At 38.6% G+C, this 17,121-nt stretch overlaps 1 protein-coding gene across 1 annotated transcript; it reads right to left on the minus strand.

Moving 5' to 3' along the window:
• Window positions 1-998: 998 nt before the first annotated feature.
• LOC115519786 (60S acidic ribosomal protein P1-like) lies at window positions 999-16,868 on the minus strand. The gene is given in 5 exon segments (XM_032594095.1): window positions 999-1,217; window positions 12,541-12,618; window positions 16,511-16,594; window positions 16,597-16,697; window positions 16,700-16,868. Coding segments are annotated over 5 exon segments (651 nt in total).
• Window positions 16,869-17,121: the final 253 nt, after the last annotated feature.

A 17,121-nucleotide genomic window follows, 5' to 3' on the forward strand; every position in this document is an offset into this window, starting at 1 on the left:
AGATAAACTCCATACAAAGGAGAAATTGCTCCCCTCAAAAAAATTCTCAAGAAATCTGTTAAAAAGCACAGAACTTAAACATTCATCTTGAAGAAATTAGCAAAGGATCAAATATAATTATGTAAAAGATGCTTATCATAGTATTTCTATAATGACAAAATCATGAAAGCAATGTAAATGTTCAACAATACGAGATTAATTAAATACATTTTAATATACACTTCCACATAATATAATGTTATGCAGCCATTAGAAATTGTACATTCAAATATACTGAAAGCTATAGGAAAATGTTTGTGCTATGACAATAGTAAAAAAAAAGATACAAAGTGGAATATAAACTAAGATTTCTATTTTGTGAAGCTATAGGTGCGTATATGTATGTATATACATACAGCTATAAATACAGAGACACAGAAAGAGAATGGCTGAGGGGAGAAGGGAAGAAAAAAAGAGAATAAGAATAGAAAGAAATACATTGAAATAAAACTGATTCTGTGGGCGGTAAGCATCTTTTTGGTATTATTTTTATCCATAAACATTTATTATATTAATAGTAATAAAAAGACCTTTATATAAATACATTTAAGTAATATAGTGAAAACAATGGCAGGAGGGAGGTTTTGCTTAGCTAGTGAGAAATGAGCTCACTCTAACGCAGAGACTCATGCAGATTTGGATCAAGTCTGCACTTATTCTTACCCTCTGGCAGCCACAGAAGCCCCTGAAGGAGGTGCCTGGGCTTGAGCGGGCAAGGTCTGTCTGGCAAGGAGCTGGGATGGTCTCCCTGAGGACAGCCCTGCACACTTCCCCCCCACAGTCCAGGCTGCTTTGCACCCAAAACAGTTTGACACAACCCGTATGTTGACAAACCCATTTGGGGTTCATTTTATTATGGTTTCTTTTTCTCATTGTTTTGTAGTTGTGACACAGTTGGCAATGAACGATCAATCAGTTGTCACTGAATTCATTTTCTTAGGGTTTTCCAACCATCCAAACTACAGGGCGTGTTCTTCCTGGTCTTCTTGGTTATTTACCTGACAACTCTCCTGGGAAACACACTCATAGTAACAGTCAGTCGTGCCTTCCACACTGTAATGAATTATTCCCTCAGGAACCTGAGCTTCTTGAACACCCGCTGCATGTCCACTACCGAGTTGGTCTGCACTGAACATTCCCCCAAAAAGGCCAATATCTGCTTGACCTTCTCTCTTGTTCTAGAGATGGACATTTACAAGTAAACTAAGAATCTATCGCATGATCTACCTGAGAGGCTGTCAAGTTTTAGTACTTTAACAACCCACCTCCTTCGTATGGCTTTATCCATTCCCATAACTATAAAAACCACATGCCTACAAATCTCAAATGTGTATCTCTGGTCTATACATTGCTCCTGAGCTTGTGACTTACAGATGTGATTGCCTACTGATATCTCCTCTTAGATGTCTAATAGGCCTCACAAACATACTATGTTCAAAATAAAGGTCTTGATTCTCCCTGCCTTTTATCTGACTTTCTATTCATCCTCTACCATCATGCAATTCCCAAACCATGCTGAACAGTCAATCTATGACTGAGTCCTGTGTTTCTATCTCATCGACCTCACCACAAACCTGGACCTAGCCACTAACAGCTCTTACTAAGATTCCAGCACTATTCTTTCACTTGTTTTTTTGATTCCACTCTTACTTCACTCCAATTTTTTTTCTACAAGGTAATTAAAATGATACTTTGAAAAATATAAACAAGACATCAAATACTCCTCTGCTTTCGCTCAAAAAAACACAACACTTTTTATGTGTATTTCTCTTAGAATGAAATATAAGTATTCCTGGGTTTACTGTTCCAGTCATGCATGGGTAAGAGGGTATGTAATTAGAAGTAAAAAAAAAAAACCTGTAAAAATATCAGAAACAACCATTTTCAGACATTGGACAAGAGGCAGTACAGGGGTCCCTAAGAAAAGGAAAACAAAGTAGGCTCTACCATTTCAAGACTTCCTGCCAAGGGGTAATTTCCCAACTGTAGTACAGGGAAGGAGAATCCAAACAAAGCCCAATCTTTTGAGTCCATCTCATTCTTTTGGGGAGACAGAGGAGTATGGGGAGGTTAAGAGCACTAGAATTCATGGGGCAAGATATTAAAAGGAAGCAGTGATGCAAAGAATTCCAGAAATTTACATCAGCATCTCCTTGAGTCTTTGAATGCTGATCAGTGTGTGCATAGGGAGAAACCTCATGAACTTAAGCAGGAACCTGTGGGGAAGACCAATTACCAGGTAGTTACAAACAACAAGAAGCCAAATTATTCCCAGATCCAGAAATCATTCCAGTTTCCACTATGGGAAACATAGAGACATCCATGGATACACAGGGCAGTCAGTAGAGATACCAGAATGGCCATACCTTAGAAGTGTAGCTTCAGGGGCGCCTGGGTGGCTCAGTCAGTTAAGTATCTGACACTTGGTTTTGGCTCAGGTCATGGTCTCACGGTTTGTGAGTTTGAGCCCTGCATCGGGCTTTGCATTGACAGTGTGGAGCCTGCTTGGGATTCTCTCTCTTCCTCTCTCTCTCTGCCCCTCCCCCACTTGCTCTCTCTCTCAAAATAAACTTAAAAAAAAAAAGAAGTGTAGCTTAATTTGGGGTGCTGGCTCTCACAGTTGGTAGAGCATGGGACTCTTAATCTCAGGGTTGTGAGTTCAAGCCCCACGTTGGGCATAGAGCCTACTTTAAAAAAAAAAAGGAAGAAGAAGAAGTGTAACTAAATTAGCCCTGAAGGTCTCTAGACCTGACTTAAAGAACTTCATGAAGGGCCTTGAAAGAATCAAATTGATCTGCAACTAACTAAACTGATCGACAGGAAAAAAATCAAATATTCTGTAAAGAAATGTAACAAAAGATAGAACTCAAGAATATAATATTCATTACTTCCAGCATCCAATTAAAAATTTGCCATATGTAAGATGAAGGAGAAAAATGCAGTTTCAGGACAAAAACAGTCACTATAAACAGATCCAAAAATGACAGAGATGATATACTTAGCAAATAAAGACATTATAGCAGCTATTATAAATATGTTCCATATGTTCCATAATGTAAAAGAAAGTATGAACATAATGAGGAGGGCAATGGAAGACATAAAAAGGAACCAAATAAAACTTCTTCTAAAGATAAAAATTCCATATCTGAGAGAAAGTTCACTGTGAGACTAATATTAAGTTAAAAACTACAGAAGAGGGGCGCTTGGGTGGCTCAGTCAGTTAAGCATCCGACTTCAGCTCAGGTCATGATCTCCCGGTTCATGAGTTCGAGCCCCACATCAGGCTCTATGCTGACAGCTCAGAGCCTGGAGCCTGCTTTGGATTCTGTGTCTCCCTCTCTCATCTGCCCCTCCCCCACTTGCACTCTGTCTCTGTCTCTCTCAAAAATAAATAAACATTAAAAAAAAAACTGCAGAAGAAAAGATCAGTAAACTTACATCCCAATAGAAACAGTGCAAGATGAAGCACAGAAGGAAAAAGGCTGGAAGAAAACCCAAAGCTTTAGGAATTTGTGACATAAGTATCAAGTGATTGAATGTACAGGTAATTAGAATCCCTGTAGAAGAGAGAGAAGGGGAACAGAAAAGGTATTTGGAAAACTAATGAGCAAACAGTTTCTAAATTTTATGAAATTATCAACCCACATATCAAGGAAATCCAATGAACTACAAGCAGGATATAAACACACACATATCACTTACATCATGATCCAGGTGCTAAAAAAAAAAAAAAAAAAAAAAGAGAGAGAGAGAATCCGATAAACAGAAAGTTTGAAAGCAACAATAGGAAAAGACACATCACATACAGAGAAACAAAGATAAGAATTATCATAGATGTCTTTTCAAAAGCTGTGCAAGCCAGAAGACAATGGGATAATATCTTTAAAGTTCTAGAAAAATTGTCAGCCAAGAAACTTATATCCAGTGAAAAATATTTTTCTTTCTTTTTTTTTTTTAGTTTTTTAATGTTTATTTATTTTTGAGACAGAGAGAGACAGAGCATGAACAGGGAAGGGGCAGAGAGAGAGGGAGACACGGAACGTGAAGCAGGCTCCAGGCTCTGAGCTGTCAGCACAGAGCCCGACACGGGGCTCGATCTCACGAACTGTGAGATCATGACCTGAACTGAAGTCAGACGCTTAACCGACTGAGCCACCCAGGCGCCCCAAAATATTTTTCAAGAATAAAGCTGAACATATTTTCACTATAATTATCACTTAGGTGTTTCCCTGAGTGAATCATAAACTCCTGAAAGACAGATCTTCCTGTAGACACAGAGTAAGCCCTCAGAAAATGTTTATTCTTGACCCAAATTACATTTAATTGCTCAATTGATTTTTTTTTACCATCCTCTTTCCCATTCCTCCCCACACCCCACAGCTTTTACTCCTTGCTCTTGACAATAATGACAGTCATCTTTCTAAAGTCTAAAGGTCTCATCATGGCACATTTTTTGCTATATTTATACAGCAGATATATAAATATACATTTGTATATTATATGTATTCTAATATATATTTTACGTTATATATGATAGTAACTTTATCCATTGTATTTATATACATATATTTTTATTACAGAAGTGTAAATAAAAACAAGTGTAATAAATAAACATCTTTTAAGTGCACTTTTAAAGAAAAAGCCTCTCTCCACTGTGAAACTAGTTCAAGAAAAAAAACTCCTGAGTATTAATGCGGAAGTCCCTCTGATACAGTTTATGCAGGAGTCTAAGAGTCTCAGTTTAAGTGACAACTTTTACCTAATTCCTTCTTAGCATTTCTACGTGTCTAAATTGGTCGATAAGCATCTACATCTGTCTGGCAGTATAATATTTTACAGTTGTGGCCTTTTTGAGAACAAAACATGCACATTTTAAAGAATCAATTGTTTTCTCTGGGATTTATAATAGAATCAGTTTCACCTACTAGTCTATCAATCTGGTGATCACTAAACTCACTACCTGGGTGCCTAGCTGGCTTGGTCGGGAAAGCACATGACTCTTGATCTCAGAGTTGTGAGTTTGAGTCTTACATTGGGTGTAGAGATTGCTTAAAAAAATAAAATCTTTAAAAAAAAAGTTCACTCCCGAATATTTTATGTTTACAAAATAATAAGAAATCTCTCAGTTTTTCTGCCTCACCAATCTTCTTCTCAAGGTGCCATCCCTTAGTTACTTAATTAATAATAATCGGAAATAATTAGTATCTCAAAATAAGATTCTACTTTGCAATAATTATAAAAACAATTTGCTTTTTCTGACTAATGGAAGATTATTAAAAGCCCATTTAATGCATATGTGAAAGTCAAATACCTTTATTAAAAGCCTGCTATCTAGACAGCATTATATTAAGTCATATAAGTAAGTTATTGGTAATTTAAAAAGTAAAGGTGAACAGATAAACAATTAGGAGGATTCATCATCAGCCAGTGTGAACAAGAAATGTTAAACAAAAAAGGACACCAGGTGAAAATTGGATTAATCCATGTAATGAAAATGCTGGAAATGGTATATATATGAGTAAATATTAAAACAATTTTCTTTGTGTGGCACCTGCGTGGCTCAATCAATTAAGCATCTGACTCTGGCTTAGGTCATGATCTCCTAGTTTGTGAGTTTGAGCCCCTCATCAGGCTGTATGCTGACAGCTGGGAGCCAGGAGCCTACTTCGGATTCTGGATCTCCCTCTGCCTCTGCCCCTCCCCTGCTCTCTCTCTCTCTTTCTCTCTCTCTCTCTCTCAAAAATAAATAAACATTTAAAAAAATTTAAAACAGTGTTCTTTGTCATTGTTTTATTTCTTTCAAAGATAATGGATATTGAGAGCAAAACCATTAACAATGTATTATGGGTTCTATAGCAAACATAGAGATAAAATAAATGTGTGATGCCAACAGCACAAAGGATAGGAAAGCACCCTGTTGTAAGGGTCAGACATTATTTGTGAAGCAGGATAATAGCATTCTAAGGTAGATTATAATAAAGTAACAGTGCATGTTGTAAACCTTAGAGCAACACTTAACAACGACAACAACAAAGCATAGCTAATAAATAGTAGAGATAAAGTGGAATTAAATTCCTGGGCATACAGTAGGTATATTTTTGTAAGAAACCACCAAACTGTTTTCCACAGCAGTTGCTCTAGTCTGCACAGCCACTAGCAATATATGAGCATTCCGGTTGCTCCACATTCTTGCCCATACTTGTTACTGTCAATATTTTTTAATTTTAGTGATTCTATTGGGTGTATGTTGATATCTCATTATGGTTTTAATTTTTTCCTTTTCTAGGAACTCAAGATATAGAGCCTCTTTTCCTGTGCCTGCTGGCCATTCACATATCTTCTTTTGCGAACGGTCTGTTCAGATCTCCTGCCCAGTTTTGTTAGATTTTTGTCTTATTACTTAGTTGTAAGACTTCTTTATATATTCTATACATGCTTTGTTGGATATATATACTGTGAATATTTTCTCCCAGCCTGTGGCTTGCTTTTTCATTTTATTCAGTGTCTTGTGAAGAGCAGACATTTTAGAGGTTTTGAATTTTGATGAAGTTCAGTTTTATTGTACATGGTCTTGTCTTGTTTAGTGTCCAAACTAGGAAATCTTTGTCTGCCACTGAGTTATGAGATTATAGCTTTACCATGCTTACTTAGGTCCACAAATAAATTTGAATTAAGTCTTGAGTATGGTGTGAGGTAAGAGCTAAGGTTGGTTTTTCTCCTTACAGATATAAAATCATTCCAGCACTCTTTGTTGAAAAGATTATCCCTTTCTTATTGAATTGTATTGGCATCTTTGTGCTGAGATAAGGATCCCAGACATGAAAGAGTACCTTCCTTATGATTCCCTTTATATGAAATTCTAGAATAGGCAAAACCAATCAATAATAATAGAAATAAGAAAGTGGTTGGTTTAGGGAGGAGCCAAGTTGGCAGAACAGCATGGAAGTTTTGTGTGTGTGTGTCTCACATCCATGAAATACAGCCAGATCAACACTAAACCATCCTGCACACCTAGAAAACTCATTTGAGGGTTAACACAACAATCTTCACAGCCTGAACCACAGAACTCAGCAGGTACACAACGTGGAGAAGTGAACTGGGGGAGAGAGAAGCTGCAGAGGGCACGAAGCTGTTTCTGCTTGTGGAGAGAGGATGAAGTGGGGGAGGGGGGAGAATATGGGAAAAGCACCCCTCCCCCCCAAGCATCCGGAGAGAAAATGGAAAAATGGAAACAGCCGCAGGGACTGAAAAAAAGGGAGAAAGGAAAAAGGAGAGGTTTAAATTCCATTAAGACTATGAACAGGGGGGGTGCAGAGTCTGAAACTCCACAGCTCGATATCTGGCAGTGCTCTGGTGGGAAGGGTGAATCCCCAGGAGCAGAGTGGGATCTGGGGCTCTTCGGGCCACCCCAGGAGAGGTGGTTCCCCTGCTGGGAGGACATCTGGTAGACACGGTGTGGCCTCCCCATACAGGCAAAGGCCCCAGTGGACCTGGGAGAACAACCACATTTGCTGGTGCTGGAACAAGGTCCCTGGGGGTGAAGCCTGGCACCAGATGCGTGTTGTGATTTTCCATAATCCCTGAAATGCTGCTGCTACACCATCACGTGAACTTTTTCTGGGGTGGGCTGGCACTGGCCACAGTCTCTGGGCATCAGCAGCAGCACGGTCTTGCAAATGTTCTTGGGCACGACCGACCAGCACCTGGCCAGTGCTCGGTGAGACCCTCCCCCAGAAGGTCTGAGCAGTCAAAGCCACAGTCCTTCAGAAGTAAGGAGTCAGGAAAAACAGCTGCATCTGAGATAAAGCTCAGGAGGGAGGTGCCACCTGGCAACCTGACGGCTTGGTCACGGACAGTGTAAAAGCGGGGAACCAGACGGAAGCCAGAGACAAAGGACGGGTGCAAGATTGCTGATCAGGAAGAACAGTGCTCTGATACTAGAGACTGGGTAGGTGGGTGACGCCATTTTCATGGCTCCCGCGCATGTGCATACACACCTACAAGCGTCTGAATAATCCACCCCAGTAAGCTGAGCAGTGCCATTTAGTGGAGAATGGAGCCATTACACTAAGCCCCACCCAACTGGGCCAACCTTACTCTTCAGGAACACAAGTCTCTCCGCCTGCTTAGTTTACGGACTATAAAGTGCTTCATAGTTTGACTTCAAGGGGAAAACAAAGTAATTTCAATTGTATTTCAGTCTGTTCACTATTCCATCTATTCAATTTTTTTTCTCTTTTTCATTTCCTTTCTTTTTCTTGAATACAAAAAGGCAACTAATTATTTTTATTTTCAATTTTTATTAAACATATTTTTCATTACTTTTTTCTACTATATTTTTTACTTTTGTGTAATTTTTTTCAAGTTCCTTTTACTTCCATCATTTCATTTTATTGTATTTCAGTGTATCCATGTTTTCAAATTTTCAAATAATTTCCTTTTTTTTCCCTTTCCCGTTTTTTCTCTAATCTATCAAGCCATTTTCAAAACCCAGACCAAAACATACCTAGGATCTAGCATCATTTATTTGATTTGTGTGTGTGTTGTTTTTAATTTTTTCATTTTAATTTTTTTATTTTAATTTTTTTTATGTCATTAATTCCTTTTCTCCCTTCAAAATCATGAAATGAAGGAAATCACCCCAAAAGAAAGAGCAGGAAGAAACGACAGCCAGCGACTTAACCAACACAGATACAAGCAACATGTCTGAACCAGACTTTAGAATCATGATAATAAGAATACCAGCTATAGTTGGAAATAGATCAGAATTCCTTTCTGCAAAGATAAAAGAAGTAAAATCTAGTCCGGATGAAATAAAAAATGCTATAACTGAGCTAAAATCTCAAATGGATGCCATGGCCCCAAGGATGGATGGGGCAGATCAGAGAATCAGTGATATACAGGACAAACTTATGGAGAATAATGAAGCAGAAAAAAAGAGGGAGACTAAGGCAAAAGAGTACAATTTAAGAATTAGAGAAATCAGTGATTCATTATAAAGGAACAACATCAGAATCATAGAGGTGCCATGTTCATAGCAGCACTCTCAACAATAGCCAAATTATGGAAAGAGCCTAAATGTCCATCAACTGATGAATGGATAAAGAAATTGTGGTTTATATACACAATGGAATACTACGTGGCAATGAGAAAAAATGAAATATGGCCTTTTGTAGCAACGTGGATGGAACTGGAGAGTGTGATGCTAAGTGAAATAAGCCATACAGAGAAAGACAGATACCATATGGTTTCACTCTTATGTGGATCCTGAGAAACTTAACAGGAACCCATGGTGGAGGGGAAGGAAAAAAAAAAAAAAAAAAGGACGTTAGAGTGGGAGAGAGCCAAAGCATAAGAGACTGTTAAAAAACTGAGAACAAACTGAGGGTTGATGGGGGGTGGGAGGGAGGGGAGGGTGGGTGATGGGTATTGAGGAGGGCACCTTTTGGGATGAGCACTGGGTGTTGTATGGAAACCAATTTGTCAATAAATTTCATATATATATAAAAAAAAAAAAAAGAATCATAGAGGTGCCAGAAGATGAAAAGAGAGAAAAAGAGGTGGAAGGGTTATGTTAGCAAATTTCAGTGGAAAGCTTTCCTAACTTGGGAAAAGACACAGACATCAAAATCCAGGAAGCACAGATGACTCCCATTAGATTCAACAAAAACCAACCATCAACAAGGTATATCATAGTAAAATTCACAAAATAACTCAGGTGAGGAAAGAATCATGAAAGCAGCAATGGAGAAAAAGTCCTTCACCTACAAGGGAAGACAGATCAGCTTTGCAGCAGACCTAGCCACAGATGCTTGGCAGACCAGAAAGGAGTGGCAGGATATATTCAACGTGCTGAATCAGAAAAATATGTAGCCAAGAATTTTTTATCCAGCAAGACTGTCATTTAAAATAGAAGGAGAGATTAAAGATTTCCCAGACAGGGGTGCCTGGGTGGCTCAGTCGGTTGAGCATCCGACTTTGGGTCAGGTCATGATCTCACAGCTCATGAATTCAAGCCCTGCGTTGGGCTCTGTGCTGACAGCTTGGAGCCTGGATTGTGTGTCTCCCTCTCTCTTCAGATTCTGTGTCTCCCTCTCTCTCTCTGCCCCTAACCCATTCACATTCTGTCTCTGTCTCTCTCAAAAATAAATAAACATTAAAAAGAATTAAAAAAAAAAAGTTTCCCAGACAAATAAAATTTAAAGGAGTTCGTGACGCTAAACCAGCCCTGCAAGAAATATTAAGGGGGACTTTCTGAGGGGAGAAAAGATGCAAATGAATAAATAAATAAATAAATAAATAAATAAAAATAAATAAATACCAAAAGCAACAAAGACTAGAGAGGACCAGAGTACACCACCAGAAACTCCATGTCTACAAGCAACATAATGGCAATAAATTCCTATCTTTTAGTACTCACTCTAAACGTCAATGGACTAAATGCTCCAATCAAAAAGACATACAGTAACAGAATGGATAAGAAATAAGATACATCTATATGCTGTTTACAAGAGACCCACTTAGACCTAAAGTCACCTTCAGATTGAAAGTAAGGGGATGAAGAACTATCTATCATGCTAATTGTCTCCAAAAGAAAGCCAGAGTAGCCATACTTTATCAGGCAATCTAGACTTTAAAATAAAGACTGTAGGGGAGCCTGGGTGGCTCAGTTGGTTGAGCGTCTGACTTCAGCTCAGGTCACGATCTCATGGTTCGTGAGTTCGAGCCCCGCGTCAGGCTCTGGGCTGATGGCTCGGAGCCTGGAGCCTGCTTCCAATTCTGTGTCTCCCTCTCTCTCTGCCCCTCCCCCATTCATGCTCTGTCTCTCTCTGTCTCAAAAATAAACATAAAAAAATTTAAAAAAAATAAAATAAAGACTGTAACAAAGAGATGAAGAAAAGCATATCATAATTCAGGGGTCTAACCACCAAGAAGACCTAACAATTGTAAACATTTATGCTCCAAATGTGGCAGCACCCAAATATATAAATCAATTCATCACAAACATAAAGAAACTCATATGGTACATAATACCATAATAGTAGGGGACTTCAACACCCCACTTACAGCAATGGACAGATCATCTAAACAGAAAATCAACAAAGAAACAATGGCTTTGAATGACACACTGGACCGGATAGACTTAACAGATAGATTCAGAACATTTGATCCTAAAGCAGTGGAATGCACATTCTTCTCCAATGCACATGGAACGTTCTCCAGAATAGACCACATGCTGGGACACAAATCATCCCCCAACAAGTACTAAAAGATCGAGATCACACCGTGCATATTTTCAGACCACAATGCTATGAAACTCGAAATCAAGCTCAAGAAAAAATGTGGAAAGATAAGAAATACTTGGAGACTAAAGAGCATCCTACTAAAGAATGAATAGGCTAACAAAGAAGTTAAAGAGGAAATTAAAAAGTACATGGAAGCCAATGAAAATGGTAACACCACAGCCCAAAACCTCTGGGACACAGCAAAGGAATTCACAAGAGGAGTTCATACATAGCAATCCAGGCCTTCCTAAAGAAGGAAGAAAGGTCTCAGATACACAACATAACCTTACACCTTAAAGAGCAGGAAAAAGAACAGCAAATAAAACCCCAAACTAGCAGGAGACAGGAAATAATAAAGATTAGAGCAGAAATTAATGCTATTGAAACAAGAAAAAAAAAAAAACCCACTGGAACAGATCAATGAAACCAGAAGCTGTTTTTTGAAAGGATTAACAAAATTGATAAACCACTAGCCAGACTGATGAAAAAGAAAAAGGAAAGGACCCATATAAACAAAATCAGGATGAAAGAGGAGAGATCACAACCAACACAGCAGAAATACAAACAATAATAAGAGAATATTATGAGCAATTATACGCCAATAAAATGGGCAATCTGTAAGAAATGGACAAATTCCTAGAAACATATACACTACCAAAACTTAAAACAGGAAGAAACAGACAATTTGAGCAGACCCATAAGCAGTAAACAAATCAAATTAGTAATCAAAAATCTCCCAAAAAACAAGAGTCCAGGGCCAGATGGCTTTCCAGGAGAATTCTGCCAAACATTTAAGGAAGACTTAACACCTATTCTTTGGAAGCTCTTCCAAAAAATAGAAATGGAAGAAAAACTTCCAAACGCTTTCTATGAAGTCAGCATTACCTTGATTCCAAAACCAGACAAAGACCTCACGAAAAAGGAGAACTATAGACCAATTTCCCTGATGAACATGGATGCAAATATCCTCAACAAAATATTAGCCAACCGGATCCAACAATACTTTAGAAAATTATTCACCACGACCAAGTGGGATTTATACCTGGGATGCAGGGCTGGTTCAATATCCACAAAACAATCAATGTGATACATCACATCAAAAAAAGAAAGGACAAGAACCACATAATCCTCTCTACAGATGCAGAGAAAGCATTGGACAAAATACAACTCCTTTCTTGATAAAAACCCTAAGAAAGTAGGGATAGAAGGATCATACCTCAAGATCATAAAAGCGATATATAAAGGAACCAACACTAATATCTTCCTCAATGGGGAAAAACTGAGAGCTTTCCACCTAAGGGCAGGAGCAAGATAGGGCTGTCCACTCTCGCCACTGTTATTTAACCTACTATTGGAAGTCTTAGCTTCAGCAATCAGACAACACAAAGAAATAAAAGCATCTAAATCGGCCAGGAGGAGGTCAAACTTTCACTCTTCGCAGATGACATGATACTCTATATGGAAAACCCAGAAGATTCCACCAAAAAACTGCTAGAACTGATTCATGAATTCATCAAAGTCACAAGATATAAAAACAATGCACAGAACTCAGTTGCATTCCTATACACCAACAACGAAGCAACAGAAAGAGAAATCAAGGAATCGATCCCATTTACAATTGCACCAAAACCCACAAAATACCTAGGAATAAATGTAACCAAAGAGGTGAAAAATCTATACACTGAAAACTATAGAAAGCTTACAAAAGAAATTGAAGAAGATACAAAAAGAAGAAGAAGAAGAAGAAAGAAAGAAAGAAAGAAAGAAAGAAAGAGATTCCATGCTCCTGGATAGGAAGAACAAATATTGTTAAAATGTCAATACTACCCAAAGCAATCTACATATTCAATGCAATCCCTATCAAAATAACACCAGCATTCTTCACAGAGCTAGAACAACCATCCTAAAGTTTGTATGGAACCAGAAAAGACCCCAAATAGCCAAAGAAATCTTGGAAAAGAAAACCAGAGCTGGAGGCATCACAATCCGGACTTCAAGCTGTATTACAAAGCTGTAATCATCAAGACAGTATGGTACTGGCACAAGAACAGACACTCAGATCAATGGGGCAGAATAGAGAACCCAGAAATGGACCCATAAACGTATGGCCAACTAATCTTTGACAAAGCAGGAAAGAAGATCCAGTGGAATAAAGACAGTCTCTTCTAGTGGTGCTGGGAAAACTGGACAGCGACATGCAGAAGAATGAACCTGGACCACTTTCTTACACCATACACAAAAATAAACTCACAATGAATGAAAGACCTAAATGTAAGACAGGAAACCAACAAACTCCTCGAGGAAAAAGCAGGCAAAAACCTCTTTGATCTTGGCTGCAGCAACTTCTTACTCAACACGTCTCCAGAGGCAAGGGAAACAAAAGCAAAAATGAACTATTGGGACCTCATCAAAATAAAAGGCTTCTGCACAGCGAAGGAAACAATCAGAAAAACTAAAAAGAAACTGATGGAATGGGAGAAGATATGTGCAAACGACATATCAGATAAAGGGTTAGTATCCAAAATCTATAAAGAACTTATCAAAGTGAACACCCAAAAAACAAATAATCCAGTGAAGAAATGGGCAAAAGACCTGAATAGACACTTCTCCAAAGAAGACATCCAGATGGCCAACCGACACATGAAAAAATGCTCAACATCACTCCTCATCAGGGAAATACAAATCAAAACCACAAAGAAATATCACCTCACACGTGTCAGAATGGCTAACACTAACAACTCAGACAACAACAGGTGTTGGCGAGGATGCGGAGAAAGAGGATTTCTTTTGCACTGCTGGTGGGAATGCAAACTGGTGCAGCCACTCTGGAAAACAGTATGGAGCTTCCTCAAAAAATTAAAGATAGAACTACCCTATGATCCAGCAATTGCCCTACTATATCCAAGGGATACATGTGTGCTGTTTAGAAGGGTCCCATGCACCCCAGTGTTTATAGCAGCACTATCAACAATAGCCAAAGTATGGAAAAAGCCCAAATGTCCATCACTGGATGAATGGATAAAGAAGATGTGGTATATATACACACACACACACACACACACACACACACACAATGGAGTATTACTCGGCAATCAAAATGAATGAAATCTTGCCATTTGCAACTACATGGATGGAACTAGAGGGTATTATGCTACATGAAATTAGTCAGAGAAAGACAAATATCATATAACTTCACTCATATGAGGACTTTAAGATACAAAACAGATGAACATATGGGAAGGGAAGGAAAAATAATTAAAAAAACAGGGAGGGGGACAAAACATAGGAGACTCTTAAATATGGTGAACAAACAGAGGGTTGATGGAGGGGTTATGGGAGGGGAGATAGGCTACATGGGAAGGGGCATTAGGGAATCTATTCCTGAAATCATTGTTGCACTATATGCTAACTTGGATGTAAATTAAAAAAATAAAATAAAATAAAATGGGTCTTTTGTAGACGGCAAAAAAAAAAAAAGAAAAGAAAATGGTTGGCTTAGGACTGAGGATGGAGAAGGTTGGCCAGAATGAGGAAGAACAGAACACTCTGGGTACTGGAAATGTTCTTTATTTGGATCTTGATTGTGGTTACGTGAGGTAACCATATTTGACATTGTTAATTAACCTCACTAAACTGTATACTTCAAATGAGTGCTTTTATTATATGTAAAATGAATATATAATATACATTATATCCTAGGGGCACCTCATTGGTTTAGTTTGTAGAGCATGTGACTCTTGATCTTGGGTCATGAGTTCAACCCCCACGTTGGGCCTAGAGCTTATTTATATATATACATGTGTGTGTATACATACACACACATACACACACATATGTATTATCGTATATAGTACATATGATGCCTCAATATATGATATATAAATAAATTATATATAACAAATAAATAATACATATTATCCCCGATATATAATATATATTTTACCCCAATACATAAGTAAATTATATATGTTTATAATATATATCATATTACATATTATACCCCTATGAAGCTGATTTCAAAAGTATATGCCTTACCATGGGTTGTAGAGCTGTACATAATCTAGTTCCTGCCTCTGTCTCTAGCCTAATCTCATACCAGCTCTCCACCTAGCTCATTGTCTTCTCTTCAGCCACAAGGGGTCTCCCTTCTTCAACAAAGCATGACCTTTCCTGTGGCCAGGCTTTTGCACTTGCTGCTGCTTTAACCCAAAGTACTTGCCCCTAGCTCTTTTTATGTCTGGCTCATTCTCATTCTAAAGATCTTCCTTCAAATGTTCCTTCCTCAAAAACCTGTTCTTGCTGGTTTAATATAACCACGCCTTACCCTAACCCACTCCCCTTTTCACTTGGCTTAGTTTTCACAACCTAGTGAAGGTGTTATCTTCCAAATACGACCAGGGACGTTTGAGTGGCTCAGTTGGTTGAACATCAGACTCTTGGTTGCAGCTCGGGTCATGATCCCAGGATCATGGGATCAATTATCTCTCTCTCTCTCTGCCCCTCTCCCCTGCTCATGCACTGTCTCTAAAAAAGAAACAAACAAAACAGTTTTTGAGATTCTGTTAACAATAATTTTACTTTTTAATTCAAATTAGTATTCCATTGTATAAATATCCCACAATATGTTTATCCATTCACTTTGTTGATAGAAATTTGGGTCATTTCCAGTTGGGTCTACTATGAAAAACACTGCTATAAACATTTGTGTATAAGTATTCCGTGGACATCTTTTTCATTTCTCTTGCAATACTCCCACTCAGAAAAGAAGGATATCTGCAAAGCCTCATGTTACAGCCCACTGTTAATTATTTTATTCTGAACTACCAAGCACTTCAGGTGGGGGAAGACTACTTAGCTTTAAATGGTATCAAACAAATTATAATATTTACATATGCAAGAGCTATCCCTGATGGAAATGGTGAGAGAAGAGAGAGAAATTCATACGTTTAGTACTTCTTTCTAAAAGTATGACCTCACTATTTTATTTGTTGTATGGCAGAATAAACAAGCATTTTAAATACCAGTTTGAAAGGCATATTCTATATGAGTATCTACCAAAATATGGATAAATTAGAGTGTATTCATATAATGCACTATTAAACAGGATGTGCACAAGCTAGAGCTACATGCGTCAACATGGATAAGGCTTTTTAAAAAATAGTTCGACTTTTTATTGAACAGGTTACAGAAGAGGCTTGGTCAGAGAAACCAAAGCATATGTCATCATCAGACTCCTCTGATTCTTCTTTCTTTGCTTCCACTTTCTTCTCCTAGGTGGCGGCGGGGCAGCCCTGGTGGAAGGAGCAGGACCTTTTGCTGGTGCAGCATCAGCTGCTGGGGCAGGTCGACCAGCCCCTACATTGAGGATGAGGCCCCAGTGTTGATACTGGCCAGGGCCTTTGCAAGCAAGCCTGGCCAGAAAGGTTCAACATTTACACCTGCTGCCTTAATGAGGGCATTGATCTTGGCCTCTGTGACCATCACCTCACAGCCATGCACGATGAGGGTCAAGTAGGTGCAGGTGAGCTCCGAGAGGGAGGCCATGGTGCGGGTGAGGGCTGAGCAGAATCAAGTGAGGGCCTCACCCCAGTGCGTCCTTCGCTTCCCTGGAAGGATCGAGCACCTTAAAAGCAGCTGGGGAAAAAGCAACATGGGTAAATCTTATAGGGGAATCATCTTATTTTTTAGGTTCATCATATATTTATTCATCAATGATATATATGTTGTCTACTTTTCATTAAGGGAGGGAGACATCCATAGGCCCCTAACTAAGGAGTAGCCGAGTAGCCCTGTACAG

Source organism: Lynx canadensis, chromosome C1 (genome assembly GCF_007474595.2).
Source record: "Lynx canadensis isolate LIC74 chromosome C1, mLynCan4.pri.v2, whole genome shotgun sequence".
Taxonomy (NCBI): domain Eukaryota; kingdom Metazoa; phylum Chordata; class Mammalia; order Carnivora; family Felidae; genus Lynx; species Lynx canadensis.